The 13,645-nt window shown below is 43.7% G+C and overlaps 1 protein-coding gene across 1 annotated transcript in view; it reads right to left on the reverse strand.

Annotated features, from left to right (window-relative positions):
* LOC122540595 (transmembrane protease serine 2-like) overlaps window positions 1–13,645 on the reverse strand; it is a 53,067-nt gene that overhangs the window by 16,964 nt on the left and 22,458 nt on the right. Inside the window, exons 4-8 of the mRNA XM_043676509.1 lie at window positions 12,272–12,385; window positions 12,010–12,139; window positions 8,436–8,534; window positions 7,084–7,127; window positions 2,529–2,694 (exon numbers count right to left, since the gene is read on the reverse strand). Coding sequence (XP_043532444.1) covers window positions 2,529–2,694; window positions 7,084–7,127; window positions 8,436–8,534; window positions 12,010–12,139; window positions 12,272–12,385 — 553 coding nt within the window. The remainder of the gene's footprint in view (window positions 1–2,528; window positions 2,695–7,083; window positions 7,128–8,435; window positions 8,535–12,009; window positions 12,140–12,271; window positions 12,386–13,645) is intronic.

The raw sequence follows: 13,645 nt of genomic DNA on the forward strand, positions 1-13,645 counted from the left end.
CAATATTCCAGAAGTGGCCTAACCAATGTCCTGTACAGCTGCAACATGACCTCCCAACTCCTGTACTCAATACTCTGACCAATAAAGGAAAGCATACCAAATGCCTTCTTCACTATCCTATCTACCTGCGACTCCACTTTCAAGGAGCTATGAACCTGCACTCCAAGGTCTCTTTGTTCAGCAACACTTTCTAGGACCTTTCCACTAAGTGTATAAGTCCTGTTAAGATTTGCTTTCCCAAAATGCAGCACCTCGCATTTATCTGAATTAAACTCCATCTGTCACTTCTCAGTGGCCCATCTGGTCCAGATCCTGTTGTAATCTGAGATAACTCTCTTCGCTGTCTACTACACCTCCAATTTTGGTGTCATCTGCAAACTTACTAACTGTACCTCCTATGCTCGCATCCAAATCATTTATTTAAATGACGAAAAGTAGAGGGCCCAGCACCAATCCTTGTGGCACTCCACTGGTCACAGGCCTCCAGCCTGAAAAATAACCCTCCACCACCCTCTGTCTTCTACCTTTGAGCCAGTTCTGTATCCAAACGGCTAGTTTTCCCTGTATTCCGTGAGATCTAACCTTGCTAATCAGTCTCCCATGGGGAACCTTGTCGAATGCCTTACTGAAGTCCATATGGATCACATCTACTGCTCTGCCCTCATCAATCTTAGTCGAAGCGGTGTCCTTCCTTATCTGTATGTGAGGATACTAGTGAGAGAGGGTCATGTCTTTTCGTGGCCAGTTAGTGTTCATGTATCCTGGTGACTAGTTTTCTCCCTGTTTGTCCAATGTGGTATTTGTTACAGTTCTTGCACGGGGTATTTTGTAAATGACATTAGTTTTGCTCATTGTCTGTGCAGGGTCTTTCAAGTTCATTAGCTGCTGTTTTAGTGTGTTGGTGGGTTTGTGGGCTACCATGATGCCAAGGGGTCTGAGTAGACTGGCAGTCATTTCCGAGATGTCTTTGATGTAGGGGAGAGTGGCTAGGGTTTCTGGATGTGTTTTGTCTGCTTGTTTGGGTTTGTTGCTGAGAAATCGATGGACTGTGTTCATTGGGTACCCATTCTTTTTGAAGACATGGTGTAGGTGATTTTTCTCTGCTCTGCGTAGTTCCTCTGTGCTGCAGTGTGTGCTGGCTCAATGAAATAATGTTCTGATGCAGCTTCCTAGAAGCATGGCATTCCAACCGGAACTCTATCAACAAACACATCGAGTTAGACCCCATCTACCACCCCCTGAGAAAAGGAACAAGAAGTGACTTCACCACAGGAAATGACTTCACCAACCCAAAGAGACCCAAACATATAAATAGAAAGCAGGAATTTTCAGCATTGCTTCGCCTGAGGCCCACTGAAGATGTTACCTAGTAGGGTAACGAAATGTCTGGAAATGAACCTTGCTGCTCAACGAGCAAACCTACATCCAAAACCTCAACCTGAGCTACAATTCTTATCAAAATTCGCTAAAATCCACAGTTCTTTTGGTTTTACAAAGGGCAAGGATCTTCACTCCCTCTCCTCAGCTTGCTGCCTCTTTTCTCTGACTCTCTCCTGTTTTTCCTACTCCCTCCCTCTCTCAATGTTGCTCATTGACAAAAATGCCCATTCCTCAGCTGTGAGCTCCCCTCATACCCAATCACACCCGAGCTTCATTTGCTACTTCAACCCAAGGTTTGAATGATGTTTGGTATCACTGGCATGATCCCCACCAGTCTAGACTTCCTGCAGTCTGGATTGAAGGCCAGAAATAACTCAGAAAGATTCAGTTTTGAAATTTTCTTTAGGGTTTCCCTTTAACACTCATCCAGGCCCACAACCTGAGGGAATGTGATGGTCTGGTGGTATTATCACTAGACTATTATTCCAGAGAGAAAGTGAGGACTGCAGATGCTAGAGATCAGAGTTGAGAGTATGGTGCTGAAAAAGCACAGCAGGGCAGGAATCCTGATGAAGGGCTTATGCTGGAAATGTCGATTCTCCTGCACCTCAGATGCTGCCTGACCTGCTGTACTTTTCCAGCACCACACTCTTGACTATTAATCTAGAGACCCTGGTACTATCCTGGGGACCCAAGTTTGAATCCTACCATGGCATTTGGTGGAATTTAAATTCAATAAATATCTGGAATTAAGAGTCTAATGATGACCACATAACCATTGTGGATTGTTGGAAAAACCATCTGGTTCACTAATGCCCTTGAGGAAAGGAAACTGCCATCCTTACCTGATCTGGCCTACACATGACACAAGACCCACAACAACTGGTTGACACTCAACTGCCCTCTGAGTAATTAGAGCTGGGTATTAAACTCTGGCCGAGCCAATGATGCCCGCATTCTGTGAATGATTTTTTTTTAAGAACCCACCGTTGACCTTTCACTTAACTTAGGGCTTCCTCCATCCCCAACCCCTCCCCACACCTTCTCAACCCCTCACAATCCCCTTTGGACAATATTGTTCATTTGTATGATGGCTGAAGAGTAACATAATCACTGTCTCCTCAAAAAGAGCCCAGGTTCTTACTCACTCGAAGAAGCAATGGGTTGCGGTGATGATCCAGTCCTGTGAGATGATCGTTGCACCACAGACGTGTCTTGACTTGTAATGGAGACTAACTTGCCAAGGCCACTCCCCCAACTGAGCTGGGACTCCACCCACAATTCTTGTGGAGGTTTTGATCTTCTTGCCACAGTCTGCAAACAAACAGGTTGTTTGGAAGTGAACGCGACATCCAACTTTAATGCACCGCCCTGTTCCCTGACCAACACCTCTGTCTCAGGCTTGCTGCAGAGTTCCAACGAATCTCAGCGCAAGCTGGAAGAACAACACCTCATCATCTGATTGGGAACCCTGCAGCCCCTCTGGACTCAATATTGAGTTCACTAATTTTGGGGCCTGAACTCTCCCATGTCCTAGCCATCCTACTCCGCACACCAGGCCTTGTTATCACACAGTCTGCCATTAAACACTACCTATTGTTAGCCATTAACACTGTCCATTAACAGCTATTCACCCTCCCAAGCAAATCGTTATCCACTCCTTTGTCTGTCCAACTGTTCTTCTCCCACTATGGGCTCTGTCCCTGTCTATCACTTATTCCTTATCCCCACTCCCCACCCTATCTTCTGCATGCAAACCTCCATTTTCCTAGCCATCATCAGTTCTGAGGAAGGGTCATCGGACCCGAAATGTTACCTCAGATTTCTCTTCACGGATGCTGCCAGACCTGCTACGCTTTTCCAGCAATTTCTGCTTTTGTTTCTGGTCTACAGCATTTGCAGTTCTTTTGGTTTTAATAAAAATAAAAGGTTGTTTATGTTTGTTGTTGCTGGAGATTCCTATTACATCAACAGGATTGGAGGCAGCCAAGGATTTCACAAATTATCTTTCCAAATTAAAGGACTGAGATAGATAATGTTTTTGTTAATTAGAGATAATAAGAGATATTGGCCAAGGGCAAGTATATGGAGTTCGGCTAGAGATTAGCTTCAATCTCGTTGAATGGTGGAATAGGCTTGAGGGACTGAAATGCCTACTCCTGCTCCTACATTGATAAAATAATGTGGAGGTGCCAGTGTTGGACTGTGGTGGACAAAGTTAAAAAATCACACAATGCTAAGTTATAGTCCAACACTATTCTTATTTGGAAGAACTCCAAATAAACCTGTTGGACTATAACCTGGTGTTATGTGATTTTTTTTTTTACTAATAAAATAAAGAACCACAAATGCTAATGCTAAGTTATAGTCCAACACTATTCTTATTTGGAAGAACTCCAAATAAACCTGTTGGACTATAACCTGGTGTTATGTGATTTTTTTTTTACTAATAAAATAAAGAACCACAAATGCTGGAGATCTGACAAATAAAAAGAGTACTAGAGAAACTCAGCAGGTCCGGCACCATCTGCGGGAAGAAAGCAGACGTACTGTTTCAAGTCCAGTTCTGATAAAGAGTCTCTGGACTTAAAACGTTAACTCAGCTTTCTTTCCATGGATGCTGCCAGACCTGTCCCATGTTCCTATGTTCCATTGACCTTTCCATGACATTGTGTATAAAATAACCAAGGCCATGTGTTCCTTCACCATGACCTCCATACAGTTTCTGTTCAAGGTTTATGCACTAATCATCCAGCTTAGAATCAGAGGGCAGAATATAATGCCCTCCCTGATGGTGAGTTTGTTAGAGGGGAGGGTCATGGGTGAGGTTTGCTTTGCCTTCCTACTTGTTTCTCAATTAGGATGCATGTTGGCCTTGGAGAAGATTTTAAAGAATGATCCTGGGGATGAAGGCCCATCATATGAGGAGCAGTTGAGGACACTGGGTCTGTACTCTATGGAGCCTAGGAGAATGAGGGGATGATCTAATTGAAACTTACAGAATATTGAGAGGCTATGGAGAAGATGTTTCCACTAGGAGGAGAGACTAGGACCCATGGGCATAGCCTCAGAGTGAAGAGATGACCCTTGAGAAATGAAATGAGGAGGAATTTCTTCAGCTAGAGGGTAATTAGTCTGTGGAATGTTTTGCCATAGAAGTCTGTGAAGGCCAAATCATTGAGTGTTTTTAAGACAGAGATAGATAGGTTCTTGATTGGTTGGAGGGTCAAGAGTTATAGGGAGAAGGCAGAAGAATGGGTTGAGAAACATATTGGCCATGATTGAATGGCAGAGCAGAATCGATGGGCCTGATGGTTTAATTCTGCTCATTTGTTTCTGAAGCATAAGACCATAGGACAATCTTCCTGCTGCCAATCAATGGGTCAATTAAGGGCCTTGTCCTGCTGTTATTGGTAGTGACTGACCAGCAGATGGGGCTGTTACACTGACCCGCAGTGTTTGATCAAGGGACCCATGTTGGAAATTGGGTCCCCCTAAAACCTGAAGTTTCCTTGTATTTACTATGCATCATGAGATTTCATTTAATAGCTATTACAGCAGTAAGTGACCTTCCAAAATCCTCTCACGGGAAAATGCAAGGGAAGAATCAGAAGAAACACAAAGAGCAAAATGCACAATTACCTAATGTCAGCTGCTTATCAGGCATCAAATGAACCTTCTTATTGCTGAGTTGTTTTAGATAAATGAGAAGGTTTTACTTTTAGAAAGAATGAAAAGTAACCCTCACATGCAGATGGGCAAGAGGACATAGTCAATCAACATCATAATTGGCTGCCCATGTCTATTGGCCAAAATGGTTCAGACAATTAATTGACACAGAGGAGATGGCCTGCTCTTTAAGATAATTAGAACAATAAGTGCTCGCAGGCAGAGGGCAGTACTTATCAGCATCTTGTAGGTAATGTTACTCAGGGGATGATCTTCATCAAAAGGTCCTCAGGTCTTCTCCAGATGGAACGTGGACTGGATGAAAAGGTGAAAGAACCAGGGAAGAGTTCCCTAATACTTCTGGGAGGGAGCAGGATGCTACCTTTGTAACTTTAATGAGACCAACACATTCTGTTTGTTCTCTGTATCAGTCAGCCATCTGTATGATTGTAAAGCCATGATTGTAAAGTTGCTTTATCTAATTAATTAATGTATCATGTCTGAACTGCTGCTTCTTAACAAACTCAATAAAGTGTCAGAAAGTTATTACAAATTGTCGACTGCTTATAGTAAGTAACTATGATCATGAATCCCGAAAATCGAGAATCAGCATTGGGAACGTGGAGGTGAGGAGCATGCTGCTTTCTGAGAGCAGGCAACACATCCCCAGTTCCCCCACCCCAAACCCTGCACCACCAAACCTCATTGGGCATTTCTCAAAATTCCCTGCCCACTCTCAATAATTTCAACGCATATATCTGCAAACACCCCTGCTCCTGCATCCCTCTCCTTTTTTATTATGAATTCAGGAGATCTGAGCATCACAAACTGGACCTGTGTTTATTGTTCTTCCCTGATTGCCCTTGAGAAAACGGTGGGGAGCTGTCTTTTTGAACCCGTTTGGTGTAGGTAAACCCACAGGTGGCTTTTTTTGAAGGGAGCTCTGTATAAAGCATCTACTAATTCCTCCTGCCTGCTTCCCTGCCATTCTTTTCTGATTTATATTTTATCTGCCACATGTCTGTCCACTTCACTAGCCTGGCCATGCCATCTTTCCATCAGTCTCACAACATTTTTTGTCATCAGCATATTTTGAAATTGTGCTTTGCACACCCAGGTCTAGAAGGTTAATATCAATCAAGGTTTGGGATGTTGCCACTGCGGTTATTGCTCGGTAATCATAATAAACCTTGCTAGTATTAATAATACTGTCTGTGCAAAATTATTGAAAAGTTTATCTATACTATCAAATCTATAGCATTACCTGTACAATTGCTTCCATTGTACTAAGGTGATTGGCTCTGTCATATCATTAAAACTATTGGTCTGGCAATATTATAATCCTCAACGTCTGCAGCAGAGGCAAAGGCCGTTTGCCCCATCAAGTCCGTGCCAGTGAAATCAACTATCTTTCTACTCGAGTACAACTTTCCACAGTTCTCCAGCATTTGACCCATAGCTTTGTATATCTTGCTAAATAATATTATGAACATTATTGGCCTTGTAGTATTTCTAAAGGACAGTATAGGGGGACTTTACCCTTTATCTATCCCTGTGCTGACCTTGTCCTGCAAGTGTCTGATAGGGACACTGTAGAAGACCTTTTACTCTGTGTCTAATTCTGAGTGGTTTCCAGTCCTGGGAGTGTTTGATGGGGACAGTGCAGAGGGAGCTTTATTCCGTATCTAACCTCAATGCTGTCCCTGTCCTGGGAACGTTTGTTGGGGACAGTACAGAGAGAACTTTTTTCCCTATCTAACCTCAATGCTGTCCTTGTCCTGGGAACGTTTGTTGGGGACAGTGCAGAGGGAACTTTATACTGTATCTACCCTGTGCTGTCTCTGTCGTGGGAGTGTTTGATGGGGACAGTACAGAGGGAACTTTATTCCGTACATAATCCTAGGCTGTACGGGTTCTGGGTTTATTAGATGGAACTGCATTTCCTGACTTGAAAGGATCTAATTGTCTAACACCAATAATCTAAATGAACACAAGTGCAGGATCAGTTGTTTGGCTGGAAGGAGGAAATCTTACCAATGCATTTGAGAGAAACAGTATCTCTGGTAGAACATTGCGCACTGAAACACAAAGGTAATTCACATGACATCAGCACAAAACACAAACAGGTCCATTCAAATCAATGTAACAGAGTTAAGTCATTACAAATCAGTTTGACAAAGATAGGTCATTGTAAATAATTGAGCTGTAGCCTTGGGTTCTTTTAATAAAAAATTTAAATCAAGTGAGAAAACCTGACTGTATTTTTATAAGTGATAAATGTTACATTCAAACTCTGCCAAATTATCTACCCTTAGGAAAAAAATCTGATTGCTTCCCTAAAGCAATGAGATTGGATTACTTACAGCATGGAAACAGGCCCTTCGGCTCAACCAGTCCACACCGACCCTCCAAAGAGTAACCCACCCAGAACCATTTCCCTCCTAACACCAGTGGGCAATTTAGCATGGCCAATTCACCTGACCTGCACATCTTTGGATTGTGAGAGGAAACCCACACAGACACAGGGAGAATGTGTAAACTCCACACAGTCAGTCACCCAAGGCTGGAACTGAATCTGGGACCCTGCTGCTGTGAGGCAGCAGTGCTAACCACTGAGCCACCATTCCACCCTGCCACCCTGCTTCCTCACCTGATTGTGCTGGAGTTCAGCTCTACGGGCTGCAGTTATCTGCCTCACTCTTTGAGTTCAAATTTAATACATACACGTAGCCAGTGCGGAGAAGGGCCACAGATCATGGTGCAACCACTGTCTGTTGTCTTCACTCATGCAGCAAATGGAATCAGATTCCTCTGAACCTGGAGGAGGAGTACTGTCTGAGAGATGCTCACTGTGTACCGCACGGAGCCCAAATGGATCTAAACCTAGCTGTTTGCTGTAAAGCTCTGTCAAGCATCAGACAGTGCTTGCTTCATGGTATGTGTGTCTCAGTCTCACACCCCTCATGTGCTGGGATTCTTACAGAGATAATTTAATCTTGCAATTATTGATCTAATTTATTATTATAATTCCATCCTTGATGTAGAAACTTATTCCATGACCAGACCCCCAATTTTTGTCTTATTTCACACCCAATGTTAACATCACACCACATCAGGTTCTAGTCCAGCAGATTTATTTGAAGCACTAGCTTTTGGAGCGCTGTTTGTTTATCAGATAGCTGTGGAGCAGGATCATAAGAAAAAATTATAGCAAATTCTGAGTTTTAGGATCCTGCTCCACAGTTACCTGATGAAGGATCAGTGCTCCGAAAGCTAGTGCTTCCAAATATACCTGTTGGACGATAACCTGGTGTTGTGTGATTTTTAACTTTATCCACCCCAGTCCAACACCAGCTTCTCCACATCATTAACATCCAATCACATACCTGCTGCTCAAGAGGCTTTGTATTTTTGTTCCTGATTTTGTTGAGTTGACCACAAGGCTTGAAGACTGATCATTGATTGTTTTCCCAGACTGGAAAGAACTGCCAAATAGTTACACAAGATGAACAAAGGCTAGTTCAAGAGGCAAAACATCAGTATGTTCGCTTCTCAAAAATACTGCTGTCCCTCTCATTTACAACAAAAACATTAGCTGCTTATAAAATCAGCTATGTAATGTGTTTAACATAGCAAATAGTGCAATCACATATAACATTGAAGACAGAAACTGGCCACTTTGTTCAATCAGTCTTGCTAGTCATTATGCAGACACGGAGAATGTGCAAACTCTACACAGACAGCTGCCCAAGGCAGGAATCAAACCCAGGTCCTTAGCACTGTGAGGCAGCGGTGCTAACCCCTGAGCCACCATGCCACCCAATATGTGAAATGCAGAATTGTTTCTAGCACCACTTGCTGTTCTACACCAAGTGATTCAGAAATGACTGAGAGAGAGCTGGATGAACGTAAATCCCACTTTCAATTTCAATCAATCAACACTTAATTCTTTATCTTTCCACTTTCCTCTAGGCTGCATTTTAATGCTGTGAGTTCAAAGTTCTTTCCATAACTCTGTCTCTTTTGGGTGAGAAAGTTCTCACATAATCCAGTTTTCCTAAATTTAACCTACTGCTTAGTACCCATCACAGGAGGGGAAACATTTTTGGTTAATAAAGCATTAACATTTACATCTCAAGGGCTTGGATATAAAGAAGGAAACTTTGCTATGATATAAATCTCTTATCAGACCACAACTGAAGTGTTTTGTACAGTTCTGGGCACCGCACATTACGAAGGATGTATTAGCATTGAATGGATTCCAGCACTAATTCACCAGAAAATCATTCATGGTCCATAGGCTAGGTTATGAAGAGAGATTATATGTTAGATTTGTTTTCAATGGAGTACAGAAGGGTGAGAAGTGGATTTGACTGAGGTTTTTAGAGCTTAGAAAGGAATTGATAGTGTAGATAGAGAGGAACTATTATTACCGATGACAGCATCTTGGTCAAGTCAACATTAAACCAGAGTCAGGAGAAAGTGAGGACTGCAGATACTGGAGATCAGAGTCAAAAGGTGTGGTGTTGGAAAAGCATGGCGGGTCAGGCAGCATCCGAGGAGCAAGAGAGTTGACGTTTCGAGCATAAGCCCTTCATCCTGATCCTCGGATGCTGCCTGATCCAGCACCACATTTTTTGACCATGAAACCAGATTAAGGGCTACTCAGGAGAGATGTTTGCAAATAAAGTTAAGGAGAATCTAAAGAGGTTCTACATGCACTTTAATGGCAATACAGTAACTAGGGAGAGAATAAACACTCTTGAAGATCAGTGTGGCCATCTATGTGGGGAACCACAGGAGATGAGTGAGATACCAAATAGATATTTCGCATCAATATTTATTATGGAGAAGGACATGGAAGCTAAGGAACTTGGGGAAATAAATAGTGATGTCTTGAAAGGAGTTCATTTACAGATGAGGAGCTACTGGAGGTCTTAAAACACATAATGGTAGATAAATTCCTGGGACCCAATTTGTGGGTAGCTAGGGAAAAGATTGTTGGCCCCTTACTAAGATATTTGTATCACTGACAGCCACAAGTGAGATGCCAGAGGACTGGAGGGTGGCTGATGTGGTGCCATCATTTAAGAAAGGGGGTAAGAGAAAAGCAGAGAACTATAGACCAGTGAGCCTTATGTCAGTGGTGGATAAGTTGCTGGAAGAAATTCTGAGGGACATGCGTTTGGAAAGGCAGGGACTGATTAGGAATAGTCAGCATGGCTTTGTGCATAGGAAATCGCTCACTAACTTGATTGAATTTTTTGAAGAGATGACAAAGAAGATTGATGTAGGCAGAGCCTTGGACGTTGCCTGTATGGACTTCAGCAAAGCGCTTGACAAGATTCTGCGTGGTAGATTGGTTAGTAAGGTAGTTCACATGGGTTCCAGAAGGAGCTAGCAGATTGGATACAAAATTGGCTTAAAGGAGGGAGACAGAGGATGGTGGTAGAGGGTTGCTTTTCAGACTGGAGGCCTGTGACCAGCAGTGTCAGACAAGGATTGGTGCTGGGTCCACTGCTTTTTATCATTTACATAAATGATTTGGATTTGAATATGGGAGGCATGTTTAATAAGTTTGCAGATGACACCAAAGTACGTCATTTAGTAGACAGTGAAGATTATCTCAGAGTAAAATGGGACCTTGATCAGATGCCCTAATGGGTCAAAGAGTGGCAGATAGAGTTTAATTTAGATAATTGTGAGGTGCTGCATTTTGGTAAGGCAAACCAGGGCAGAGAATATACAGTTAATGGTAGAATCCTGCAGAGTGTTATTGATCAAAGAGATCCATGAGTGCAGGTGTATAGTTCCTTGAAAGTGGAATTGCAGGTAGACAGGGTGGTGAAGAAGGCATTTGGAATGCTTGTCTTCATTGGTCAGAGGGAGAAAGTGAGGGCTGTAGATGCTGGAGATCAGAGTCAAAAAGGGTGGAGCCAGAAAAGGCACAGCAGTCAGGCAGCATCCGAGGAGCAGGAGAGTCGACGTTTCAGGCATAAGCCCTTCATCAGGAATGTGGTCATTGGTCAGAACATTGAGTTATAGGAGTTGGGATGTCATGTTGTGACTGTACAGGGCATTGGTGAGACCACTTTTGGAATACTGCGTGCAATTCTGGTCATCCTGCTATAGGAAGAATATTGTTAAAAATGAAAAAGTACAGAAAAGATTTAAAAGGATGTTGCCAGGACTGGATGGTTTGAGAGATAGGCTGGATAGGCTGAGGCTTTTCTCCTTGGAGCATTGAAGGCTGAGGGGTGACCTTATAGAGGTTTACAAAATAATGAACATGGATAGGATGAATAGCCAAGGTTTTCATCCTGGGGTTAGAGAGTCCAAAGCTAGAGGGTATAGGTTGAGGGTGAGAGGGGAAAGATATAAAAGGGACCCAAGGAGTAGCTTCTTCATGCAGAGGGTGGTGTGTGTGGAGAGAAACTGAGTTAATATTTTGCTGATTAAGGGTGTCTTAACCACTTGAACCATTAATGCTACTTCTGTCCACCGATCCTGCCAGACCTGCTGCATTTCAACGTTTTCTGTGTTTATTTGGTAACAAAATCAATTCTTTAAGGAAATCTGGGTCATTAGAACATATACAGACCCTTGCTGGGTTCAGACCACATGGTGTCTACCACACACATAATTTTCACGTGTAAACTGACACAGTCTATATTGTTAGAGTGGTAGAATTGGGAGGGCTTAATTGGCTGTGTGCAAACACACTCTCCAGCAGGAGGCACTGCACAGTGACCATCTTGTTATCTCTTCACGGCAGCGATGATTGGCCAATGGGCAGAGATGAAGACTGAACAATCGATCCACTTCTGTACTCCAATCTGATCAAAAGAACTTCTTCCTTTACCATCTACCACTTACAGATTCTTAATGTACATACCACCCACACCAATTTTCAAGCCAGTAACATCCCAAACCTCATCTTTAATCCCTGAATGCCCATACCTCCTGAACCCCAGTTGTCGACACGTCTTGTCTGCCAAAGATGTGTTCCAGGCTGTGTAACAAACGGGTAACCATTGCTGGGATTTCCACCCATAGACCTCGAGTTGTGAGCTGGACCCTTGGAATCTCACTGCATAGTGGAGTTTGCAGGAGGTGGAGGGGAGGGTGGTGGGGGTGAGGGAGAGAAAATCAGGTGGAAATTAATACATTCATTTAATTTCATTAAAGTGGGAGATTTTTATTAATGATTGAGAAACATTACCACAGCCCACTTCATCGCTGTTGTCTGTACACTCACGGACTCCATCACACCTGGTCACTCTGGATGAACACGAATGGCTAATGTTGGTAGTCGGAATGTCCTTCACAAATTTAACTGGTGGAAGGAAACAACGTCAATTGGCATCAAGTGGCATCAATAACCAAGTTGGAGACTGTACACTCTTGGAGATTATACAAAGAACAGGGTGAGAACAGGGCGGCACGGTGGCACAGTGGTTAGCACTGTTGCCTCACAGCGCCAGAGACCCGGGTTCAATTCCCGCCTCAGGCAACTGACTGTGTGGAGTTTGCACGTTCTCCCCGTGTCTGCGTGGGTTTCTTCCCACAGTCCAAAGATGTGCAGGTCAGGTGAATTGGCCATGCTAAATTGCCCATAGTGTTAGGTATAGGGGTAAATGTAGGGGTAGGGGTATGGGTGGGTTGCGCTTCGGCGGGTCGGTGTGGACTTGTTGGGCCGAAGGGCCTGTTTCCACACTCTAATGTAATGTAATGTAATGTAATGTAAAAGATTAAATCATCAGCGTAGGTTGAACTGACTAAGCTAGGATTCCCCAAAAACATAGACAGACAGAAGGTCAGAAGGTGATCTTCTGTCACATAACTAGAGGATTCAAGAGTATTCATAGAAACAAACTGTTTCCTGGAGTGGGAGAGACCAGACCGAGCAGTTACATAACTTTAACCTGAGAGTTGGGCCATTCAGGGGTGATATCATCTTCAACTAGGAGAAAGTGAGGACTCCACCTCCTCCATGATTTTCGCTTCCCCGGCCCCCAACGCCTTATCTTCACCATGGACATCCAGTCCCTATACACCTCCATCCCTCATCACGAAGGCCTCAAAGCCCTCCGCTTCGTCCTTTCCCACCGAACCAACCAGTACCCTTCCACTGACACTCTCCTTCGACTGACTGAACTGGTCCTCACTCTTCTCTTTCCAATCCTCCCACTTCTTCCAAACCAAAGGAGTAGCCATGGGCACCCGCATGGGCCCTAGCTATGCCTGCCTCTTCGTTGGATATGTGGAACAGTCCATCTTCCGCAGCTACACTGGCACCACCCCCCACCTTTTCCTCCGCTACATTGATGACTGTATCAGCGCTACCTCATGCTCCCACAAGGAGGTTGAACAGTTCATCCACCTTACTAACACCTTCCACCGCAACCTCAAATTTACCTGGACCGTCTCAGACTCCTCCCTCCCCTTCCGAGACCTCTCCATCTCTATCTCGGACGACCGACTCAACACGGACATTTACTATAAACCAACTGACTCCCACAGCTACCTAGATTACACCTCCTCCCACCCTGTCCCCTGTAAAAACGCCATCCCATATTCCCAATTCCTTCGCCTT

Source organism: Chiloscyllium plagiosum, chromosome 35 (assembly GCF_004010195.1).
Source record: "Chiloscyllium plagiosum isolate BGI_BamShark_2017 chromosome 35, ASM401019v2, whole genome shotgun sequence".
NCBI lineage: Eukaryota > Metazoa > Chordata > Chondrichthyes > Orectolobiformes > Hemiscylliidae > Chiloscyllium > Chiloscyllium plagiosum.